At 39.1% G+C, this 25,414-nt stretch overlaps 1 protein-coding gene across 4 annotated transcripts in view; it reads right to left on the bottom strand.

The window, feature by feature from the left end:
* The window catches only part of SLC9A9 (solute carrier family 9 member A9), a 651,239-nt gene that overhangs the window by 304,592 nt on the left and 321,233 nt on the right, over positions 1-25,414 (bottom strand). For all 4 annotated transcript variants that reach the window (XR_011251201.1, XM_069563205.1, XM_069563219.1 and 1 more), the window contains exon 9: positions 5,819-5,907. Coding sequence is in view for 3 of the 4 variants with exons in the window: in XM_069563205.1 (XP_069419306.1) it covers positions 5,819-5,907 (89 nt within the window). In the remaining variant the exon portion in view is untranslated. The remainder of the gene's footprint in view (positions 1-5,818; positions 5,908-25,414) is intronic.

Raw genomic sequence — 25,414 nt, 5'->3', positions numbered from 1 at the left:
GATGTTTTCTCACCTCGTTCATGCTCCCTAAGACCTGCTCTGATGTTGTCTTACATACCTGGTACACTCCACCTCTGGGTTGCCAAGTATAAAAGAGCTGAAGTCCCTTAGTTCTCCATGTTCTATTTCCTTTTGGGAATAATGAGGAACCAGTCTTTTAATCTGGAAAAGGGCATGCAACCCACTCCAGTATTCTTGCCTGGAGAATCCCATGGACAGAGGAGCCTGGTGGGCTACAGTCCATGGGGTCACAAAGAGTTGGACACGACTGATGTGACTAACACAACAACAACAACACTCCACCTCAGCCACAGTGGTCACTCTGTCCCAGGGTGCCATTGTGTATGTGGTCCCCAGTTTTATCCACATAGTTCCCTCTTTTCTTTCTTTCAAGGATCATCTTCTTTTTGAGGCCTTCCTTGGCCACAGTGTTTAAAATAGCAACACTGCCTTCCCAGACACACAGTCCTTCCTCCCTTTCTTGCTTTATTATTGCCTTGTAACTGACCATGAATGCATTGTAAACTTTGGTTATTTATTTTGATTACTCTAAAGCTCCTCTACTAGCAGTTCTTTTTTATCCACTCTTGTATCCCAGCATCTTAAAGAGTGGCTGGCACAAAATAGGCTCTTAAAAAATATTAGGTGAATGAATGAAGGTATTCAGTGATGATAAGAAGAGCCACCTCTTAGGTAAAGAAATAAGTAAAAATTAAATAAGCACTTTTTTTTTACCTGTTGGGCTTCCCAGGTGGCTCAGATGGTAAAGAATCTGCTTGCAATGCAGGAGACTTAAGTTTTGATCCTTGGGTCAGGAAGATCTCCTGGAGAAGGGAATGGCTATCCACTCCAGTATTCTTGCCTAGAGAATTCCATGGAGAGGAACCTGGCAGGCTTCAGCTCGTGGGGTTGCAAAGTGTCTGACAGGACTGAGCAACTAACACTTTCACTTTGTATCTGTTAATGCATCATGTTTCTCAGTTGTATCCAACTATTTGAGACCACATGGACTGTAGCCTGCCAGGCTCCTATGTCCATGGGATTCTCCAGGCAAGAATATCCTGGAGTGGGTTGCCATTTCCTCCTCCAAGGGATCTTCCTGACCCAGGGATCAACACTGAGTCTCCTGCATCTGCCGCATTGGCAGACAAATTCTTTACCACTGTGCCATCTGGGAAGCCCATCGATGCACCATAGATGTTAATTCTTTAACTTAATATTATATGCTCATGTGTATCTGTTGGGAGTAATTTTTAGGTGAAAACTGCAGGAAGGGAAGGAGAATTTCTAGTTAAAAGGGATGGTAGACTTGTGATAAACCAGAGTGGAAAAGAATATGAAAAAGAATGTATATGTATGTATAACTGAATTAGTTTGAGCAGAAATTAACACAATGCTGTTAATCAATTATACCTGAAAAACAAATTTTGAAAAAATCCAAAACCTTATAGGAAGTTGGAGGGAAAATGAAAGGATACCCTTTAATCTGAAAAAAAAAAAAAAAAAAAAGACGTACATGGTTTTGCAAGTAAGCCTCAAGCAAGGAAGAGACAGCTGATGGAAACACCCTGGGGTCTGGCCCAGATTACCAGCCCCCAGGTCTGGCTAGTGGGTTGAGGGTATGAGGGAGGAAGAGGTTGAGAGGTAGGCTGAGACATGTGTGAGTGGGGTCAGGGGATGTGTTGGCAGTTTTCTGGATGGTTCAGGGTGAAATCTCTCAGCTTACAGAGTGCCATGTGCTGATGTCTATATCAAATATCTCTGAAGGTTCTCAGTTTCTAGGTCAAGAGTCAGTGTGTGTCTGTCTTTAGGGCTAGATGTGCACACCCTGAAATAAGCAAACCAATCTGAGTCCAGGAAAACTGATTGCCACCAGTGTTCATATACTCTTTCCCCAAATGCTTTGCTATGAAAAATCCTCATGGTGAGCAGCAGCACCAGAGTGTCTCTATTAAGCTGCTTTATGCCTAAACATACAGGGATGTGACATGTTCATGGACTGGAGTGAAAAGCAATTCACTGGAATCTAGATGGTCATTATCAAGTACAAAACATATTTTAATGTAAAACTGCATTTTAAAAAAGGCACTCTAATTCTTGAAGCTATAAAGGATATATTAATTCTCAAAAGTCTTTGTCTCCAGTTGTAGCTGTTTGATTAGCTGGTATAGGCACAGCCCATGAATAAAATTCCTTTGTAAATTATATTACCTAAGGATTTTATAACACAAAGTTGATTTTCAGAGGTTTCCCCTAGACTCATTAATTGACTTCCTTCACTCCCATTAAACAGTCCTGGGGATGGAGGCAAAGGGGCCACTTTACCCACTGATAATAAACACAACTCAGAGAGATGCAGAGGAAGATAATGTATTCTGTAACCATGTCATTTAATACCTTCTAAACCTTTGCCCCTTTCAGAAAGGAAACAGTGGCTACCTCTATAATATCTGCTTCAGCTTTTCTTTACAATTTGTAATTGGTTTCCCACATGGAGTTTAAACTTTGCTTGCTACGTTGGTGCAGATGTGGCCAAGAACTTCTGATCTGTGAAGTTAATTAAAGGGCTCAATCTCATTTTTTTAAAAAATGGTGACCCCAGACTCTATGTACTTGATTGGGGAATATGCGTGTAGATGCATGCATATATATTCATGTACGAATATGCACACATGCTATATACGCATATATTGAGAGAAAAAATAAATGGAAAGTGAGAGTTCCTGGAATAAAAGAAGTGAGAAAGGTACGAGAAGGGAGGGGAAGGGAATTAGCATTCATCAAGCTCCTACAATGAACCAGGCACCTAGGAAAGAAGGTGATGGGGGGAACAGAGATGGAGGGATGGAACTATCTGGATGTTGAAGAATGAACTTTCAAAAATCTCCTTCCCTAAAGGAAACTGCTATAAAAAAGGATACTGGCAGCCCATCAGGGAGTGCTTGTCAAGCCACTCAGAAGAAAACAGAAGGCTGTGGGGCACTGATTTTAGCTTTGTCTCTCCTAGGTGCTGGGCTGCTGACTCGCCATGAGATGAGTTATCTTTGAAATTCCGCTGAGCAGTGTGACTTAAAAGTGCAAGTGCCTAAACAGAGTTCAGTTGCCCAGAATACAAATGTTCAGAGAACCATATGAGGTCAGGAAAAACCAGCTCAAGAGATTGCCCTTTAAACTCTAGAGAATGCTAGTTGTCTCCATAATTAAAAGGATCCTAGATGGAAGGCTATATATTAGACATTTCTAGGTATTGGCATAATTTTTGTGTTCAACTTTAAAAATTGGGGGTCCTTAAAATTTCTGCAATTGTATCTTCTGAGTCTTCTGATGAGCAGAGAGGTAAGGGTGACCTTGTAGAGTCCCTGGGTGGGTGGGAGCTGGGTTCAGGTCCAGCTGAGCTTGGGACATGACAAAGAGAATGAAAACAATAGCCATTTTACAGAACTTGAAGGTAAGTCTTTGAAAACTGGTTGGGAATTCCCAGCCAATTATACATTTGCGGAGATGTCTTTTTGGCCTTTTCCACTCCCACTGCCCCAATATCATCTCAGATGTTCTCAGCATCATTAGACTTAGTATGGGAACCTCTTTACCTCCATTTGCATTTGGGGACAGATTGCAATCATTTGGTCCAATTCTATATATTTTCTATATCTATGATCCTTGTCATGTAACTTTACAGTGCTCTCCACTGTGGGCCTTTTGACCCTGGGCTCAACTATATGATTTCCTTTATCTATAGGATATTTAGGAAATGTGATGTAAGTAAAGGCTTGAAATGGTCTTGTACACTGGGGTTTGTTCTTCTGCCAGGAGAAGAATGATAGACATGTATGACTGGCTATGGTGCACCAGCCAAGCCTACTCTAGAATAGAGCCCCACAAAACTCAGTGAATCCGCCCAGTTAAGACAAGTAGAGCCAACCAGATTAACCCAGTGAAAAGAGCTGAACCCTGTAAATGCAAGATAAATAAATGTGTATTGTTGAATATCACTGGGATGCTTGTTACACAGCAAAAGCTAGCTGATACAAGTGTCACTTGATCCACACTCTTCCTGCCTGTCACAGTGATATTTCTAAAATGAAACTTCAATTATCCTAAAACTACTCTACCTAAGATACGTCAATGACTTCTGTTAGTGATGTTTTCCCAAATTCACATGTTGATTTCCTAACACCCAGTACTTCCAAATATGACGATTTTGGAAATAGGGTCATTAAAAAATGTAATTGGTTAAGCCAAGATGAGGTAATACTGGAGTAGGATGGGTCCCTATTCTAATATGACTGGTATCCTTATTAAAAAAACGGGGAATTTAGAGACAGACATGCTCATAGGGAGAGTGTCATGTGAACAGGAAGGCAGAGATTAGGATGACGTCTCTACAGGCCAAAGAACACTAAAGTTTGTCAGAAAATCACCAGGAGGTCAAAACTGAGGCCTAGAACAGGTTCTTCCTCACGAACTTTAGAAGGAACTAATCCTGCCTATGCTTTCATCTCAGACTTCTAGCCTCCAGAGCCATGTGCTGTGTGCTAAGTCACTTCAGTCATGTCTGACTCTTTGTGACACTATGGACCATAGATTGCCCGGCTCCTCTGTCCATGGGATTCTACAGGCAAGAATACTGGAGTGGGTTGCCATGCCCTCCTCCAAGGGAGCTTCCCAACCCAGGGATGGAACCCGTGTCTCTTATGTCTCCTGTATTGGAAGGTGGGTTCTTTACCATCAGTGCCACCTGGGATGTAAGAATAAATTTCTGTTGTTTAAGCCACTCCTCATTACCTTTAGGATAAAATCTAAACTTCTTCATAAGGTATGAAAGTCCTTCCATAAGCTGGTCTCTGGCTCTGTCTGTGGTCTCTACCATACTATGCTCCACTATAACTTCAGCCCTTCCCCATTCACCAGGCACTTGGAACTATTTAAAGTGCTCAATCAACTGTTTCAGAACTTTTGTCCATGATATTAATACAACCTCGGCCTCAAATGTCCTTCTTACTACCTTCTCATCCCTCACCATTGCAAGCTCCAGATCAGGCTTATCATCTCTGGAAACTTTCTCTTCACTGTCCCAATCCTAACCATGGGAGGAGGCCCTACTGAATTTTCCTCAAACAACCTTTACAGATATTTCTATCACAGTACTTACCACACTGTGGATCATTAATTGCTCATTGCACATCTTGATCCTCCTCAACAGACTTGAAAATGAACCACTTTAGGCTGGGTCATGTATTATCTGCCCTTTTATTCCTAGTACTTAGCACAGTGCTTGGCACAGAGTGGTTATGCAGCAAATGTTGGTGGAAGGAATCTTTGAGTGTTTATGTGCAAATATTGAAACAGATGTGTTCCTGGCATATGGGAGATACATTCTGCTTGTGCGACAACTGGCAGTTGAGTTTACTTGGAAGCAAAAGCACCCAATTAAAGACCAAACATTCCTGTCTTTCTTCTTCTTCATTTCCTTCTCTCTATATAACTACCCAATCTCACATGCTTTACAATGCTTTTAGATGTAAGTGACTGTGAATTATTACTGACTGTGGGCCTTTCATCTTCAAGACTGACAGTCTATGTTCCACATTTCTCAGGAGGGAAAGAGTATTATAACTATATTTTTGCTTACCAAGAGAATTGTTAATAGTTATCCTGAAGGAAGAAAAAAAATCTATAAATATCCAACCTATAATGAAGCCTTAAGCTTACTTTCTTCCCTTGCTAATGAAATTCTTTCTAAGTGCACTGCCAGAATTGCTCCGTAATCATTACACTGAGAAGAGAGACAAAGCCTATAGTGAGTTTCTTCTTTTACCTGTTTAGTCCTCATTTTGGAATCCGATGACAGGTTGTTGTAGGTATAATGTGCCTGCGTGACTCCACAGAAGAGAACAGCAACTATCCCTGAAATTTAAAAACATACCAGTCAAAACCAATTTTCTTTCCCATCTAAGTCAAAGGGCAGGGCTATCCCAGTTAGAAAATGGACTTGGTGTCAGGAGAGTTAAAACTGCTAATAATTACAATGATGAAACCTGGGTAAACCTTGCTCCTGCTTTAAACATGGGACTTACAGGATTAAAGCTTACCAAAAAAAAAAAAAAAAAAAGTATTAATAAGTAGATTCTTCCTGGGGATAAATTATTTTCTGGTCATGAGTTAGGAAAGTTATACTTGGAAACCCATGAACAAAAGACTGTGTAGTCAGTTCCAGGCCTCTCACAGCCAGTGCCAACTACTTTGCTGCATTTTAAATGCTGGCATATTTGTTGAGAACTTTGCTTTCCACTGTGTACCTTGGGGAGCCTGAGAAGTTCCTATCATACCGCAATTCAGTATTAACAACCATGAGTCATAAACCTAAGATGTCTACAAGGGTTCAGTTGCCTCTGCCAATGCTCCTCCTTGCCAAGCACAGAAAGAGGTCCTTGTTTGCCTCTGTGTCTCCTTGGCAAAGCTGGGGGCTTTGTCCTTCCACTGCTGGGTAATTTCATGAACACATTCAAGGCACACAATCCTTGAGGCAAGCTGGTCTGTTCTTGTGTGCTCCCTGTCCACAGTGGGCCCTCAGCTGCTTTTTGGCTGGTTGTAGGATTTATTTCAAAAGCCATCATTATACCCAGCTTCCAATGCTACATGAAGCCACACATAGTCAGAAGCCATACGTACACTGTTCCCGGGGAACAGAGGAGCAGGAACCACGGGACAAATGTGTTATTTGTCCCTGGGCTCTGCTGTTCTCTGTTATTGCCCCTAAGCTGGCATGGGGAAGGCAGATGGGGGCTGCATCCTACCTTGGATTAAAGATTTGATTAATTATGGGAAATTGGGAGGGCTCTATAGGAGGGCTTTGGGAAAAACACAAGATGTAAGTATTCCTCAACTCAAACTAAGGGGATTGAACTGAATTTTAAACAGCAGAATCTTTCCCACTAAAAACACTCATAAATTAAATGCTGATGATTCTTAAGAGTATAGAGATATGTGAACTGAATACTGACATTTCAAATGAATCTGCAGTAAAGAATTTTAAAGAACCAAGCATATTTTTTTGTATGTTGACTGTATGCTTCTATTTATATGTTTGTTATTTGAGGGGTTGGCTTTTGATAAAATATTGCTGAGATATATTTGTCTAATACATTTGCATCACTTATTTCCTTTTAATATTATGCTTCAAAATTTTAGACAAAAACAACTAGGAAATTTTGCCAAGAGATTTATATGCAGTAAGCATTTATATAGTTTTTTTTGGGTAACTTCAGTTTTCTAGTCTCTCTTCAGAAATTCAAAGAAAAATGCCTATGAAATATTACATTTCACTCTTCACAGAATTTCTATTAAAAAACAAGCAGTGCCAGAGAAACTTTTAGGTACTGAAGTATTTCAAGGACTTTGAGGAACTAGGAGGATTGCCATGCATGTTGTTTTGGCATCAGATATTTTTCTTTCTTTATTTGAAAATGAAATGTATCTATCTCTGCTGATTCTGCAGTCTGTCGGAAGTTTTTCTGGGTGAGGTTTAGCTGACCTCTGCCTGTCATGGAAATGTTTTGACTGTATATTGATCTACAGAGAAGTAGTGAGTAAAAAGGGAAAAGTGTGTGGATAGTTCACAAATGCATTCTGAAAACATAAATAGGTAACAAAGAATAAAAGATAAGGGGGCTAAGATTGGCCAAACCTTATTGTAAGCAAGGAACATATTAGTTTTATCATCTTATTTATTTCATTGATTTATTATTTCATAACAGACTTCTCATGATTTACCATCTCTTCCATCTCTCTTTCCCTTCTCAGTAACATCCTCATTCTTCCTGCTGCCCAGACTCTGAGAACAACCTTTGCGTCTCCTCTCTCTGTATATCAGCAATGTTGTTGACTTGTCCTTCCAAAGTTACCCATAATGCAATCACTTCTCAACATCTCCACCTAACACCCACTACCAAGCCACCATCATTTTCTGCCTAGATGACAGCAACAACTTTCTACATGGCCCCCTGTCTCCCTTGCTGCCTCTGCCACAGTCTGTCTTCAACCCACTGAATTTGCTAAGCAGGCTCCATTGCAGGACTCTGGCACGTCTAGTTCCTGCTCTTTGTAAAGTTCTTCTCCAGACCTTGACATGCCTCCCTCCTTTCCTTAAGATGTTACATCATTGGACAGGTCTTTGCTGTGCACTCTGTAAAAATATCCCTCTTGTCATTCTCTACTTGCCTACTTTTATCTATTTTTTTAATATTATTTACTGCCACCTAACATTTTATATATTTATTGGTTTATTTCCTGCCTTCCTGCATGGCAATGGAAAGCTCATTGAGTGCAGAGTGATTCATTGGTCCCCAACCATTAGAGCAATGGCAGGCACATGGTAGGTACTCCATGTATTTGTTGAATAACTAAATGAACATTGTTATCACCAGGTAACAAGAAAACAAAGTGATTTACTCAAGATCACCTTGAAAGTGGCAGAGCTGAGATTCAAAATTTCACAGAGCCCCTGTACTTTTCTGCCTGTGTTTAGACCATCTGTGAATATTTTAAGGTAATCTTAAGCAATCTAAAAATATAATTTCTGATGCCCCAGGGAAATAGAGATCTGATGATGAAGATTATATATCTGAGCTGGCTGGATATTCTCATTTTTTTGTTCCCTTCACTTCCAGACCAGCCTCCTGGGACTCGCCCCTAGCCGAGAGGAAGGAGGGGCAACAGCCAGGCAGTGTCCTCCGAGGGCTGGGTCCCAGCTCCATGACACTTTCTTAGGAGTTTCTAGATTCTCTTCCCTTTGCTCCTCCTGTCTGAGGCGTTATACTTGCTTCCTGCAGTGACTACCTGTGCGTTGCTTCAGTGACCCTCTTTTCACTTTTGCAGCTCTCTATCTTCTGTGTATCCAATCTCCTGCATTAAACTCTGTTAATAGCCAGCTGATTCCTCTTTTCCTGACTGAACCCCAACCAGGACTCTCTTATGGGTTCCTTCTATTCTAAACTTTGATGGTTCTCTGAAGGTGTGTCATCTGGAAATAAGATTCAGCCTCTATTCTCTTATTATAACTGGGACAATGGGAGATGCCAGCAGCATATGAGATCCTGTGCCAAGTCCCTGGGGACTGGGCTCAGGCCTATTTCAATCTGACCTGTGATTGGAATTTTTTTTTCTAGTTTGAGCCCCTAGATTGGAGCAAGTGGTTTGGGGATAGGAGTAAGTTAACTTGGACTAATATGTTTTCTGATTCTCCATCACATGATTTTTCAAAATATGAGAACTGTCCTACAATGGAGTGACTGCCTTGAAGTGTGACAAGTTCCCTATTATTTGAAATGTGTGAGATGAATGATCATCTGCCAGAGCTGTTATAGAAAGAATTTTTTACATAAAGTGTTGTAGAAATTTGGATATCCTACATTTCTGTGTATCTGTCATTTTCTTATAAACTATTTTATTAATTCAGTAGGATTAATACCTCAATTAATTTTTTTGTTTGTTTTTAAGTTCTGGTCAAGACAATAACACTGGTTCTAAAGGAAATATTTAGATACTTTGAATACAGGCAGCCTGACTTTCTCAAAAAGTAAAGACAAGATAAACTTAGAGACTTTCAAATATTCTTCCAAATTTAGACAGACAGCTACTCTAAAATAAAATTTTAAAACATATCACTAGCATATCTTCAAATCATAAAAACCTAAATTTTTTCAAGTAAGCTATGAAGTTTAAAGATGAACTCAGGATGTCTCCTCTGTGTAGAAAATGTTTCTAAATCTCTAGAACACAAACTTTCAGGTCAGAGAGCTCTGAAAAGGGCGAACCCCAGTGGCTGCGTCTAAGCGACACACACAGCTCACTTCAGAGGAACCCGCTTCCTTTCCTTCCTCTTACCTCTGCTCCTCACCCCTCTGTGTTGCTTGTCACTCTCAGATAAGCTTAATTCACAGCTTATCCTGCTCGCCACCAGGCACATCAGAAGCCACTTGACCCCACCTGGCTGTGGGGTCAACTGTGGTCCAAGAGTCCGCATTAGGCAAGAGAAGTTTCAGAACTTTACCCTAATGCCACTGGACTATTAATGAACATTCAGATTATCTGGGAACCTTGTTAAATACAGATTCTACTTCTCTAGGTTTGGAGTGAAGATTCAGAATCTCAAAGCCCAGGATTCTGCATTTATATGACCATTCATTGTATAAATCAGCTGTCCATGCTACTGGTCTTTTATCATCCCACTTTGAGACAAATCTCTGCTGACCAACACTTTGGTATTAGTATCAACTCTCCTTTGCTGCGCTTTGGCCTGGAATGTGTATGGTCCTTAAAAGAGAGACTTGTGCCTGATATTGCCCTTTTAACACCTTGGAATAATTAGAAGGTCGCTCCAAAGAAGAAATACGTTTTTTAATTGCCTTTTTATTTTTCATTTACAAAGTTTGTAAATGACTTTTGCTAGCTATAAAAACATGTTTTTAAATTATATTTTTACATCTTATTCCCCATTTTTTTTTTCTGTGACTTTATATTAATAGTATTAACAGGATTCTATGAAGTAATTTTCGCTTCATGGAACAATTGTCCATTAACATTTAAGAGATCATAATTTCTCAGCAACACTGGGATGTAAAATAAATTACTCACATGGAATAAAACTGATGATATATTTTACTACCAAATAGCTCAATAAATTCTTTACCACTCCAAAACAAACAAACAAACAAAGCATATCCATTGACCACAATGCTACAAAACTGGAAATTAACAAAAAGCATAGTTGCATATATGTATCCATTAGGGATTTTTAATTGTATTCCTAAACAAAATTGGATTTGAGGATGAAGTCAAAGTTGAATTTTTAGCTTATGTAAAAATAAGTGTAAGGTAAACATTTTTTTTCCCCCAGAATCAATGGGATAAAACCAAAGGGTTATTCAGAGGAAACATTATAGTCTTATATGCATCCTATTTAGAAAACAAAAATTGAAAAAAATGGACTCTTTACCTCAAGAATCTAGACAAAAGACATAAAATGGACCCAAAGATAGAGAATTAAAAACTTAATTAAAAAAATGAAAAAATATAGCCAAAGAGAACATTCTAAAAATAATAGATTTGGTTAGTACATGAAGAGTTATAAAGTGACAGTGTGGCTCATGCCTCTCAGACCCTCACGTGTCCATCCACTCCAGAATGCTGTTCTCTGACCAACCCATGTACAGTGGGTGATGTTGGCCAAGGGCTTCAGCCATCCAAGACAATTTTCACATTTGGATAGTACCTGCCCACCTGTCTCACAGGTCTCTTCTGAGTATAAAGTAATATGATGGATTTTAAAATGATTTGTAGCCTAAATACCAATACCTAATCATAAGGTTTTGCTCCAATTACTATAAGTAGGTGAAAGGAAGATGACACGAAAAGGAGAAATAACTCAGAAGAACACATGCCACAATATTTCCTATTCAGCCAGTGGCTAGGGGAAGAAACAGAAGGCATCTAGTACATCTCACACATTTTATGTCCTTAATCATTGCCTGTTGCCTTCTCTTCCGCATTATCTCCTGCATCAAGAAGCAGGTGGAAATGTACTCCTCACTCCTAGTAACCCAGTCAGTTCAGTTCAGTCGCTCACTCATGTCCGACTCTGCAACCCCACGGACTGCAGCACGCCAGGCCTGCCTGTCCATCACCAACTAGCAGAGTTCACCCAAACTCATGTCCATTGAGTCGGTGATGCCATCCAACCATCTCATCCTCTGTTGTCCCCTTCTCCTCTCACCTTCAATCTTTCCCAGCATCAGGGTCTTTTCAAATGAGTCAATTCTTCGCATCAGGTGGCCAAAGTATTGGAGTTTCAGCTTCAGCATCAGTCCTTCCAATGAATATTCAGGACTGATTTCCTTTAGGATGGACTGGTTGGATTTCCTCCCAGTTCAAGGGACTCTCAAGAGTCTTCTCCAACACCACAGTTGGAGAAGAGCATCAATTCTTCAGCACTCAGCTTTCTTTATAGTCCAACTCTCACATCCATACATGATTACTGGAAAAACCACAGCTTTGACTAGACAGACCTTGGTTGGCAAAGTAATTTCTCTGCTCTTTAATATGCTGTCTAGGTTGGTCATAACTTTTCTTCCAAGGAGTAAGCGTCTTTTAATTTCATGGTTGCAGTCACCATCTGCAGTGATTTTGGAGCCCAAAACAATAAAGTCTGTCACTGTTTGCACTGTTTCTGCATCTATCTGACATGAAGTGATGGGACCAGAAGCCGTGATCTTAGTTTTCTGAATGTTGAGCTTTAACTTTTTCACTCTCCTCTTTCACTTTCATCAAAAGGCTCTATAGTTCTTCTTGGCTTTCTGCTATAAGGTTGGTGTCATCTGCATATCTGAGGTTATAGATATTTCTCCCAGCAACCTTTATTTAAGCTTGTGCTTCATCCAGCCCAGTGTTTCTCATGATGTACTCTGTATATAAGTTAAATAAGCAGGATGACAATATATAGCCTCATGTACTCCTTTTCCCTAGTTGGAACCAGTCTGTTGTTCCATGTCCAGTACTAACTGTTGCTTCTTGATCTACATACATATTTCTCAGGAGACAAGTCAGGTGGCCTGGTATTTTAATCTCTTGAAGAATCTTCCAGTTTGTAGTGATCCACACAGTCAGAGACTTTGGCATAGTCACTAAAGCAGAAATAGATGTCTTTCTGGAACCAGTTCATGTACTTCTAAATCCAGCTTGAACATCTGGAAGTTCATGGTTCATGTATTGTTGAAGCCTGGCTTGGAGAATTTTGACTATTACTTTACTAGTGTGTGAGATGACTGTAATTGTGCAGTAATTTGAGCATTCTTTAGCATTACCTTTCTTTGGGATTGGAATGAAAACTGACCTTTTCCAGTCCTGTGGCCACTGCTGAGTTTTCCAAATTTGCTGGCATATTGAGTGCAGCACTTTCACAGCATCATCTTTTAGGATTTGAAATAGCTCAACTGGAATTCCATCACCTCCACTAGCTTTGTTCGTAATGATGCTTCCTAAGACCCACTTGACTTTGCATTCCAGAATGTCTGGCTCTAGGTAAGTGATCATACCATTGTGATTATCTGGGTTGTGAAGATCTTTTTGTATAGTTCTTCTGTGTATTCTTGCCACCTCTTCTTAATATCTTCTGCTTCTGTTAGGCCCATACCATTTCTGTCGTTTATTGGGCCCATCTTTCATGAAATGTTCCCTTGGTATCTCTAATTTTCTTGAAGAGATCTCTAGTCTAGTAATCCAAATTTAGACAATTCTCAGTAGCACTACAGTTACGGTACTAGATTTTTGCAAGTTAACTTGTCATTGTTTACTCGCTAAGTTGTATCTGACTCTTTTGTAATCCCGTGTCCATGGCATTTCCCAGGCAAGAATACTGGAGTGGGCAGCCATTTCCTTCTCCAGGGATCTTCCTGACCCAGGGTTGGAACCTGCATCATGTACACTGGAGGACAGATTCTATACCACTGAGATACCAGGGAATCCCACAAGTTGGCTTGGGTACTTGCTATCCATCCATTCAAATGCTATCCATCTGTTGGGAAATGCCAGAATGAATTAACCCACTCCTAGATCTCAAGTAGCTTTATGTCTCCTAGCAGAGACATCATGTACACAGAAACATCTAATAGCAGGTAGAATGCAGTAGGTGATAATAAAATAGGAATTCTGGGAGGCAGTGACTTCTTTTGGACTGGGGAAGGTAGAAGAGAGATGAAGAAAGTTTTCCTAAAGGATGGAGAGGCATTTAGGTCTTGAATAAGAAAACCTGGGAGGGTGTAGGATCACAGGTAGGGAATTCAATGTGAGGGCAGAGAGCTAGGAGACTGTGTAGCTTATACATGAACAGGCAGCTTACTTGCACACTTTGGGTTTGACTCTGTTATAGGTTAGGCAATAAATACACATTGAATTAATTCATCATAGTTTCTCTAAATACAAAATTTAGAAGAAACAATTAATATGTTCTGTGTTTAACATGGTCAAGGTAGGGACTTCCCTGGTGGTCGGTCCAGTGGTTAAGAATTTGCCTTGCAGTACAGGGAACATGAGTACAGTTCCTGGTCAATGAACTAGGATCCCACATGCTGCGGAAAAGCGAGGCCTGTGCACCACAACTAAAGTCTGTGCGCCACAGCAGAGGATCCCCGTGCTAAAACTAAGACCTGACACAGTCAAGTAAATAAATACTTTTTAAAAATGGTCAAGCTAATTATCATAAGTATGAAAGCATTTCTCTGTTTTATTAGTGCTAGTATTCACAAAATAGAATTATGAAGCATCGAATATGACAATCTTCTGTTGGCAAAACATTACTTCATTTTCTTTCCCAGCAGATGTAAAATCTGATCATTCTGTTTCCATCTTTTCTGAAAAACAAGTGGTCCTTAATGCAACTGCTGGGTTGCATGTCTAAAGTCTTGGTTTCACCTTGTATTTATGGGATCCCGTGGCAATGACAAATAGAACTAAGTACATACATCCAGGTCCATGGGGAGTGGATCATACTCAAAAATATCTGAGAACTAAAATAAGGGGGTCTGAAAGAAATCAAGAAATGACTTAGAGAAAATAATGATAAGAGTTTCTGACTCATGCGTGTGCTCAAAATTGCCTTTCAGTTTGCATAGTGAGCTTTCAGTGGTGGGCAAGATCCCTGAAGAGCTGTCTGCAAGGACTCATTTCTGCAATTTTGAGCAAGGACTAGAACCAATACTTTATGACAGTAACTAAAAGAGCTGTTTGAGAAACCACAAAGAGGTACACAGTTAAATTCAAATTACTGGCAAGCAAAGAAGTTTGGGAAACAGCAGGAGGAGGTCCATAATTCTTTGGGAAGAATGATGATTCTGCTGGCAAGTAAGTTCTTTCTCGAGAGATCAGTTTTGAGAGGACAATTAATTCCTTTTGGTTAACAGAACACCGTTTACACTGTTTTCTGTGATTCCCTCTTTTGGACTCTCTCAGGGAGCATTAGTGTTATATACATACACACACACACGTATGTACAAACATGTTTACATGAGATGAAGGTTCATTGTGTCATTGCAAATTATATCAGAGAAAATGTACTACAATTGGTGCCAGGAGACCTGGGATCTACTTGGCATAGTCCAGATACCTAACTAGCTGAATGACTAGAGCAATTCAAATTCATTGCCTAGTCCATTGTTTTCGCTTCAGTGAATTAAAAAAAGATGGTCTGCATTTGGATATACAAGAAACCCACAGAAGGTTAGAAGAAAATATAACTTCATAACTACTAATTAGAACGTCTGTGTATTGCATTTTTTAAAAATAATTTATTTATTTTAATTAGAGGCTAATTACTTTACAATATTGTAGTGGTTTCTGCCATACATTGACATGAATCAGCCATGGATGTACATGTGTTCCCCATCCTGAACCCCCCTCCCACGTCTGTGTATTTTAAACTATATAAGTACCCTTGTGGACAAAAATATGCTGTGTGCAGATAAGTGCATGATAAAACTATTTTTTTTTTCCAATAAGGATCAAGAAAGTAAATGAAAGTGAAAGTCACTCATTTGTGTCCAACTCCTTGTGACCATGGAATTCTCCAGGCCAGAACACTGGAGTGGGTAGGATCAAGAAATTCTGTAAATTCTGCTCTAGATGATCTCTAAGCACTTTCCCATCTTAAATGTCTATGACTTGAGTTGTTTTTACATTTGCTTCAAGGACTGCATACTGAAATTCCCAAACACAAATTAGTCCCCTTGTGAGAGTGCATTCATAAGCCCAGTTTGTTCATAAGTCCAAAGAAGTCAGCCTAGGTACCCAACTAATACAACTGGCTGTATAATATTGTACTGTAATAAGTTTCTAATACTTTCCACACAAATAATACATAAGCAAGCACAAAAAATAAAGCAAATATTTTTAATCTTAAAGTACAGTACCCTGAAAAGCCCAGTAGAACCAGCTACGTCATTGCTGCTTTTATACTTGCTTCTGGACATCATGGGCTTGAAATAAAGACATGGTACCACTGTACCCTATATAGTACCAGACAGTAAAGTACAGAAAAGCACAAGGATGCGTACATGTGACAATGCATGCCAGGTGCCTGAACTAACTTACATGATTGGACATATGAACACGTTTGCATCTTTGAAAGCTTGAAACTTGAAGGTCTGTATGTAGGGGACTTACTGTATATGGAACTGAAGAATTACATGGGGCCACCACAGCTTCCAATGGACTTCCTGACAACTAAATTACCAGTGTCCCTTCTTGACCTAGACCTTCTCAAAGGCTGGGTCTATCATGTCCCTCTTTGCATTGCCCCAACCCTATAACAGTACCCAGCAGACATCAGGCACTCAAAGGCAGGTCTGTCAAAGGAATAAATCTCTATTTCAAGAAATATTTATCTGCTCTACAAAGAGAAAGCAGGAGAAATTATTTTTGATCCTCACATACAAATAGACATTTATCTGGATTTATTAGTGGCAGAGTCTATTTTCTTCTAATATTTAAATCTTCTTATTCAAGATTATTGTCACCCATATAGTCTCTGCTGCTGCTAACATTATTCAGTAGTTCTTTTCTCATTAAAAGTTGATGAAGCCTTCAGATACAGAAGCTGAAAAATAAACATCTGTCACATGGAGCATGATTTTCTTTGACATTAAATGAAGACTTGAGGGGTTTCTAAGACTGGAGAATATTGCGTTTTTGGACAGGAAATATTGATTATATCATCAGAACACAGAAAGAGAACAAGTGAGAAAGAAAAAACTCTGACTTGCTCTCAGATGGCACTCTGAGGGGTTTTAACGTTGATGGGCTATTTTTCCATGCCATGCTTTTATTTAGTTTTGATTTAGTAAAAAGAGACATTTCTGACAGTTTTCCTACACCACTGCTGAACATGAACTTGGAACTGAAAAGTCAAAGATTTAACAAGATGGAAATCTCCTTTAGGGAATATGAAGGATTCCAAGTTTGCCAAGAGTACAATTTACGGTCTAATTCACCATATTGGGCAATGCTACAATTGGCAGATGAAACATGAGTCTATGGGATATGAGAATATCAATATAGAAAACAGCACAAATCTACGTTCTTATTTCTAGATCCTCCAATGCATTCAAGATTACTTTCTGTCCATGTTGCAAGGTTTATAAATTTCCATTTAAAACAAACAAAAATTCCTTCAACAATGTAGTAGTGAGTACTTAGGCAAATTAATTTGAGGTCCAGAGTGAAGAAAAACACTCTTTTACTTAGATCCCTGACTTTCCACCTTAAATGCAGTGTTGTCAGGCTTACTGCTTTTTAGATTTCATTTCCTTGGAGTCAGCTAATACATGTACATGCCAGTGTCACCTAAGGCTCCAGTAAGCAGCCTTGTTCCAGGTGTCCACACTCAGTGGCCTTTACATGTGGAGGTTCCACACTTGCATAGAGTCCAGATTTTTGAATGAACTAATTTTTGTGTCTCCCTCTACGACATGTATTCATTCATGTATATACCCCATTTTGCTGAAATGAGCCATTGATCCGTTTGATATAATTCCCAGTATCCTTGACTCCTCTTTCTCCTTTACCTGTATGTTAATTATTTGTGCCATCTATCTTCAGACAAATTTCTACATGCTTGGGCAGAACATGGGCAACAGAGAAAGAGGTTTCTCTTTTCCCTATGCCTGCTGGCACCATGAGGAGATGTTAAATAATGACAGAAAATATTTACAGTGGAGAAAACAGAGGTAAATTTGTTCACTATTCAAGTTACATGTGCAAGGTCGTTGGCATATTGAAACCAGGAACTATTTGGTTCAAGAAAGTGCAGGTGTGAGTTAATGAGTTATTATGCGAGGAGATATACTTCACACCTGTGTTTACTGAGATGGTGCCATTGAGTGTTCACCCTCAGTTCAGCGAGCTGGTTAACAAACCCCCTTGAGAAATTTGGGTGTCTTTTGCTGCAGCTTGAATGCCTAAAAATAAATAGTTTGAGCCTCTGGCTTTATTTTTTGGCTTGGAAAACACTCAATGCACCTCATTTATTGTTGAATTGTTGGCTAATAAGTTGGACTCATATGGTCCTGTCAATATTGAAATTTGAAAGCAAGAACAGTTTGAAGCTGAGGTGTCAGCCAATGACATGTATTTAGAAGCTAAAACTGGCCAGACCTGATTTGAGAAACAAGGCAAACTAAATTGATTTGAGAAACAAGGCAAACTAAGTTGTCTCCCGGGGATTTATTTACTGAGATCTAGAAATGTATTTCCCATCCAGTCATACAATGTGTTCAGTGGCAGGACAAATGGAACACGTTCACCTCTGAACTAGGAGCCTTCTTGAGAGTTTCAGACAAGCTTTTGCCAAACTGAGAGATGATGGAGATGAGACGTAATGAGCCAGCTTACTTACTCAGATCAAGTAAAGCTGCAACATGCCCAGTAATAGTCATTTCATTTGGAAATCTTCCCTCCTTGTCTATTACAAAAAAAAAAAAAAAAAAGACTTTCCCAGGTTCCGCTTTTCCTGACTACTTACTCTACAAAAGCTTTTCAAGAGCTGACCTAACAGATAAGCAGGACCTGACTGTCAGCTTTTCCTTATCACGACAATGTAATTAGGCCCTTGTCATTTGAAACCAATGGGAGAACAAACCTCGGTGATGGGATTGGAATGAATTAACTTTTTCTGTTGTCTCTGATGCTTGTGTGTGCTGAGTTCTCTCTTGCAGACATCTTGGTCAGTTCCTTAGTGAATGGGCCAGGGTGTCACTTGTTTTTACCCTTCTATGTTCAAAAAAAATTTTTTAGAGTCTTTTACTCTCTAGAACAAGACTATGAAGCCCAATAGCAATGGTTAGTAATCAGGGTTGTTTTTTCTTTCTTTCAGATTTTTATATGTTTATTTTCTTAGATGGAAACCATCCTAAACTGAGTAAATAATGGGTTATACTGTTTAAATTTCTATACGAGAAAGTGAGGAATGCCAACCGCCTCCCTCCTCCCTCTTCACTTCCAGCAGGCATAAAATATGCCCCAGGAACCTAAAAATGGAAGCTGCCTTTATTACAGCAGTGCCTGGAAGCAGAGAAATCATTAGACGCAGTGTCAATGTTGCCATTAGAAATCTTACCCTTCGACTGTTTAATGACAGTCCCTGAAAGTTTGCTTCTGGCAAAAACCTGACCCCCAAAGTCTCAGCTGGGAAACAGATTGTAAAAATGAATTTTCAAACAACCCGTCCAGCTGTGCTTTTTGGTTATCTTTATAAACTGAAAAGTGGCTTCTATGACAGGATTCAATTCCACCGGAGATTATGCTATAAATAACACTGCTGAATTATTTCCAATATTCAATTTAAAATAATGACTCAGTAACCTAACGACTTTTAAAAACTTGGCCGAGAAAAATTCTACTTGATCAGAATTTAGGTATGCATATGTACCAGGTACCTCATAGAGAGGGTACCATGGGTCCTGTATTTACACAAAAGCCACATTCTGTGTGTGTGTGTGCAATGTCCTTCCACTACAAAATGATAAAATCCTTTTACCTCTGCAATAAAGAAAACTGAGACACCAATTAATAGGGTGACTTCTTCCAGTCCTTCAGGAAACTAGCAGAAGAGTTAGAAATCTGAGACCCCTCAGTGGCTGATTTTGTAATCAGGGCAGACACTCGTACATATGTTCTCTTCCTTCTTTGCTGTCCCAGCTTGTGGCTTGTGAGGACTCCTTAAATTCCATTTCTATCCACACACCCTCATTGTCTAGAAAGACTTCTCACTAGCATTTGACACTCTGCCTAGTCTTCCTACATAAAACTTTTCTCAGACTGCGCTTGTATATTTCCAATAGCAGAGTATCAGACCTCTGGGTAATAGAAATGCCAACCTTCATTTGCATGTCTAAAAGCTACTTGTTTCCATAAAACTAAGTTCTTCTATGTGACGAATGAACATTTGCAGGTGCAATTTCCAAGAGACTGAGATGAGGCGGCTGCAAATGTGGCCCTTGAAGCAAAAGATGATCAAAACAAATCAAATGATCATCATCAAATTAATAACAACTGAAAGTGAAAGCAGAAAATTGTGGTAATGAGCGAGCTCCACCCCCACTGAAGTGTTCATAATGAATCTTACAAGGAGATGAATTCAAAAAGAATAATGGACACTGTGAAAACTGTCTTTGTGAGCTTCATTTCTTTTGTTTGTGTATCAGCATGCACCTGGCATAAGATAGTCCAAGCACCTAAGCCTAGAGGCTGCGCTGTCCTTGAGGCTCTTTCCCCTTCTGAACTGTCACCAAGTTACACAGCTTTTGTTGAAATACCCTCATGGATTATTCCTTCCCTTGTACTATTTAGATTTCTCTATTTGCAAGCAGTGAAAACTCATTCTGGCAACTGTGATCAGAGGGAATTTATTGGAGGGGAGAAGCATAAAGGCAGCTCCAGGGATCTGTGGCAGGAATAGAGGTTCCCAACAAGGTTTTGCAGCTGGAAAGTCCAGGTGCCAACAATTACACATCCTTCTAACTTCCTCCTAAAGGTCTGCACCCCCAGGAAGGAGTGTCTGGGTGACCTTGCTTCGGATGCACCTTTTCTCTTTGACAGGTGAGAATGGGGTACCTTGGTTAACAAGATGGTATCTGATGGAGAAAGGGTAGTTCCCTCAGTAACATCAGGATGCTACTACCAGTGAAAGTGAGGATGGGTGCTGGGTAGCCAAAGCCAACATATGCCCACCATATTCTTGTAGACTAGGCTCTTGTTTCCCTGGGTCTGCATGCCTCCATTTTCAGTTAAGAGTTAGAGAAATGAAATTGCAGCTTAATGTAATTTATGATACACCCTTTAGTTGATGTATAAAACTGCTCTGAAATACTTTGACCAGTGGTCATAAAGAATCCATAAGAATGTTATTAGGGACTTCCCTGGTTGTAGAGTGGATAAGAATCGGCCTGCCAACGTAGTGGACACGAGTTTGATCCCTGGTCTGGGAAGATTCCAGATGTTGTGAAGCAACTAGGCCCACATGCTATAACTACTGAGCCCGTGCTCTAGACCTCATGGGCCACAACTACTGAAGCTCGTGCACCCAGAGAAACGAGAAACCTGTGCACTGCAACAGAGAGAAGCCCTTGTTCCCCACAACTAGAGAAAGCTGTGTGCAGCAATGCACCCAGGGCAGCCATAAATAAATAATATAGAAAAAGAAAAGACTATTATCAGGGATAAGGCCGTCCCTAACTTAGACACAGCCTGTTATTCATATTTTAGAAATTTTTCCTTCTGTTGGCCTAAAATCATTCATTCCATTGCTCAAAAGATATTGACTGCCTAGAATGCTTCAGCCACACTGCTGGTGCTGATATAGCTCTCATGAACCTGATAGTCTAATATAACTTTGGCCCATCAATCCTAATTCTGCACATCAGCTCTGGTTCTATATTTCAGAACTGCAGATAGTAAATCAAATAGCAGAGTGAGGTCTAGATGCACATGAACAAACGATAGCCATGCAGAAACTATCACAGAAGTTTCCATTCATCATAGTATGCCAAAATATACAATAGCTTAAAAAGTACTTAACAAGGAATTTGTAGGTCTAATGCGAAGACAACTATAAAAATTTACTAAGGGCCATAAAAGATGACTTGAATAAATGGAGAGACATAACGTATTCCTCTGTGGGAAGACTCAACATTGTAAAAACATCACTCCTCCTCAAATTAAACTAAAAATTTAATACAACCCTAACCATAGTCCTAAAGTTATTTTCTGCTTGAAACACAATGTTATTTTCAAGTGATTCTGGAATATAAACATGTGAGTATAGCAAAGAAGCTCTTAAAAATGGGGGAGGGGGATGAGAAATGGATCTATTAGCCATTAAAAGGAACCATGGAGCTGAAATGATGAACGCAGTGAAGACTAAAAGCTCAGTGGAATAACAGAAAGCCAGAACATATATACACGTATATGTACCTGTATACACGGACATTATGTTAGAATCTCATAGGTTAAGGTTGATAGGTATTAGGATGAGTGAATAACAATCTAGGAAGAAAATCAAATCCTTGCTGTATCTCACATCTCATATTCCTCACATCAAAACAAATTCCAGTTTGGATTCTAATGCGAAAAAACCCGAAACACATATTAAAATAAAGTAAAAAATTATTATTAATAATATTGGGCTTTTTAAGCAGAAATTATATCTCTAGTGGCTCAGTGGTACAGAATTTGCCTGCCAATGCAGGAGATGCAGGTTGAGTCCCTGGATCAGGAAGATCCCCTGGAGAAGTAAATGGCAACCCACTCCAGCATTCTTGCCTGGAGAATTTCATGGACAGAGGAGCCTGGAGGGCTACAGTCCATGGGGTTGCAAAAGAGTCAGACACAGCTTAGCGACTAAACAACAACAAAGAGCAGAAATTAATAAAACTTGGAACTTTCTAAGGAAAGAAAAAATTAACCATATGAACCTTCAAAATGTCTAAACCAAACTTTTCCCTTATGTAAACAAACAACATACAATATATTTAAAAGACAAAACCATGAATGGAGAGCATTGGTAGTCTACAAGATAGCCAACAGTTATATTTTTGAATCAATAAGGAGTATTTAAAATTTAATGTGACAAAGATAAACACTTCAGTAGAAAAAAAAAGGACAAAGGGCATAAACAGGTAGTTCACCAAGGGAGGAATATAAATTGCCAATGATGACATATAATTAAAATCCTTTCCTCAGTAAAAATATATAAATTTAAATCAGAATGAAATGGAGGTTGATTATCAAATTAGCAGGAGGGAATATGAGTTCAGGGGGTGAAGATGTGAGTGAATGAGCTCTCTCTTACATTGTTGGTGGAAGTATAAAGGAATACAAATTTTCTGAAGGATAACTTGGATGTATTTTTCTAAGACATTAAAATTTCAGCATTTTCATTAACTCAGGATTTTTATTTTTAGGTAGTTATATAAACAGAAGTTTATATATCAAGCTGAAAGGATGATCACAGCAATCATAATAATGTTGAAAACTATAAATGATCAAGAGGTTAATATAATAAATTATAGCAAGTTAATATGTTATAGTGGGGCTTCCATGGTGGGTCAGAAGGTAAAAAAATCTGCCTGCAATGCAGGAGATCCAGGTTTAAGTTTGGGACGATCCCCTGGAAAAAAGAATGGCTACCCACTCCAGTATTTTTGTCTGGAGAATTCCATGGACTGAGGAGCCTGATGGGTACAGTGTATGGGGTCCTAAAGAGTCAGACACAACTGAGTGACTAACACTTTCAGTATGATACTAGGCAGCCATAAAAAATAATATAGAAGAATATTTAATATCATGAAACTATTCACTATAAAATTGTCAAGTGAAAAAAATTAACCCGTGGTGGATTCATGCCAATATATGGCAAAACCAATACAGAATTGTAAAGTAAAATAAAGTAAAACTAAAAATTAATTAAAAAAAATAAAATAAATAAAGTCTCAACAATAAAAAAATTAAAAAAAATAAAATAAAAATATAGTTACATACACATATTGTGTGTATGCTCAGTTGTGTCCAAGTCTTTGTGACTCCAGGGACTGTAGCCCACCAGGATCCTCTGTCCATGGGATTTCCCAGGCAAGAATACTGGAGTGGGTTGCTATTTCCTTCACCAGGGGCTCTTCCTGAGCCAGGGATGGAACCCATGTCTCCTGCATTGGCAGGTGGATTCTTTATCACTGACCCACCAGGGAAGCCCTTGCATATATTTAATTATGTATATATGCTAATATTTGCATATAATTAGATGAATTCAGACAGATACTAACAATAGTTATTAATAGGCAGTGAGAATACAGGTAACTCTAATTTTATTTCCTTCAGTAAATCTATATTTTCCAAATTTTCTACAAGGAAAATGCCTTATCTTGGTAGTAAGAAAAAATTTTTTTAAAATATTATTCTGTTTAAAGCAACAGAAATCCTTTTTTTCCCCCAAATAAAATCTTAGATGAAAACTCAATCTGTGGAACCAATAAAAGGGGTGATGTGGGGGTGCTCACTTGGTAGGCATCTTCTAGCTCCCACCTAGCAATGTCAGGGCTGGGGGAATTCTGCTGAGAAACTATCATGTGTAAGCACCGTTTCAAGGACATACATGAGGTATTCTTAGGGAACCCGTACACAGCCCCAGGATGGTTGGTTACTACTGCAGAAACTCATACACTCTTTATATCTTATTCCATTTCATTCACTATATTCATCATCATATGTTTATTCATTAAGCACTTTTTGAAAAATTTTCTATATTTTTAGCTTTGTATTATATTAGCTTACTTGTGGATTAGAACTGAAAGGGTTTTCTTATTACATGAAATATCCCCAGGGAATTGTAATTTAATACCACACTGTCAGATTTTACTGAAGGTTGATATGAGAAATGACTACATAAAGAACAGATCTCCATCTTTCCTAAAACAATACATTGTCTGTTATGGTGCTCAAAGGCCCTTATATAAAGATGTGTGTGATAAATTCACCTAAAATTTTAGAAAAAAAAAGCGTACTCATTTTTATAAATAATTGTGATTTCCTTTTATAATACTGTGTTATTCCTGTACCACTCATGTTTCTCTTTTGGCTTTGGCTGCCAGAAAGCTCAGAGCCATATTTATTGCCAAACCACAGCAATGAACAGCTGTCTCATTTTGCAGAACGACTCTATCCCAAAGCACTTGAGTGTCTAGCCTCAACTAAATGGTCCCATGATATGCATGGCTCATGTTATGAGTTGCCTCTAAGCCAATTTAGAAAGAGGCAGGGATCAAATAATAAACAAATGCATAAGTAATATGGACTAAGCAGGCTTGGTCTTTAGCAGTACAAAATGCTCACACTTAAAAAGTTTGATTTGTATCAAACACCTGTCCAACTTGTTGCTTAACCTGAAGTCCTGTCCTGGTTAAGCGCTCCCCTGGGTACAGCTGTGGGCATTTGGGTCTTTCTGCTACTAAAGCCCATGCATGCATCCACTCAACTCATGACACTGGCTCTTTAGATGAGGTCTGCTTGGTGTCCAATAAGGATATCAGGTCCAAAGTGTAGCAAAAGAGCAAGGCGCAGATAAACCAATAATTTATACATGGACCATAATCTTAAAATGAGTTAAGAAAACATGATCTTGCTGAATTGGATCACGAAATAGTAAGACAATTTCCACACACAAAACGATCTTAGGCATTGGGATATGTGTGTATATGTTTGTGTGTTCTATTACAATGTTAAACTGTAGACTAAAAAATATCAGGAGAGTTAAGATACTTAACCTTTTCAGAAGGTCAAATATGTATTCTTATTGTTAACATTGCTTACATTATTT

This window comes from Ovis canadensis, chromosome 1 (genome assembly GCF_042477335.2).
Source record: "Ovis canadensis isolate MfBH-ARS-UI-01 breed Bighorn chromosome 1, ARS-UI_OviCan_v2, whole genome shotgun sequence".
Classification (NCBI taxonomy): Eukaryota; Metazoa; Chordata; class Mammalia; order Artiodactyla; family Bovidae; genus Ovis; species Ovis canadensis.
This window is presented reverse-complemented; position numbering and strand designations above follow the sequence as displayed.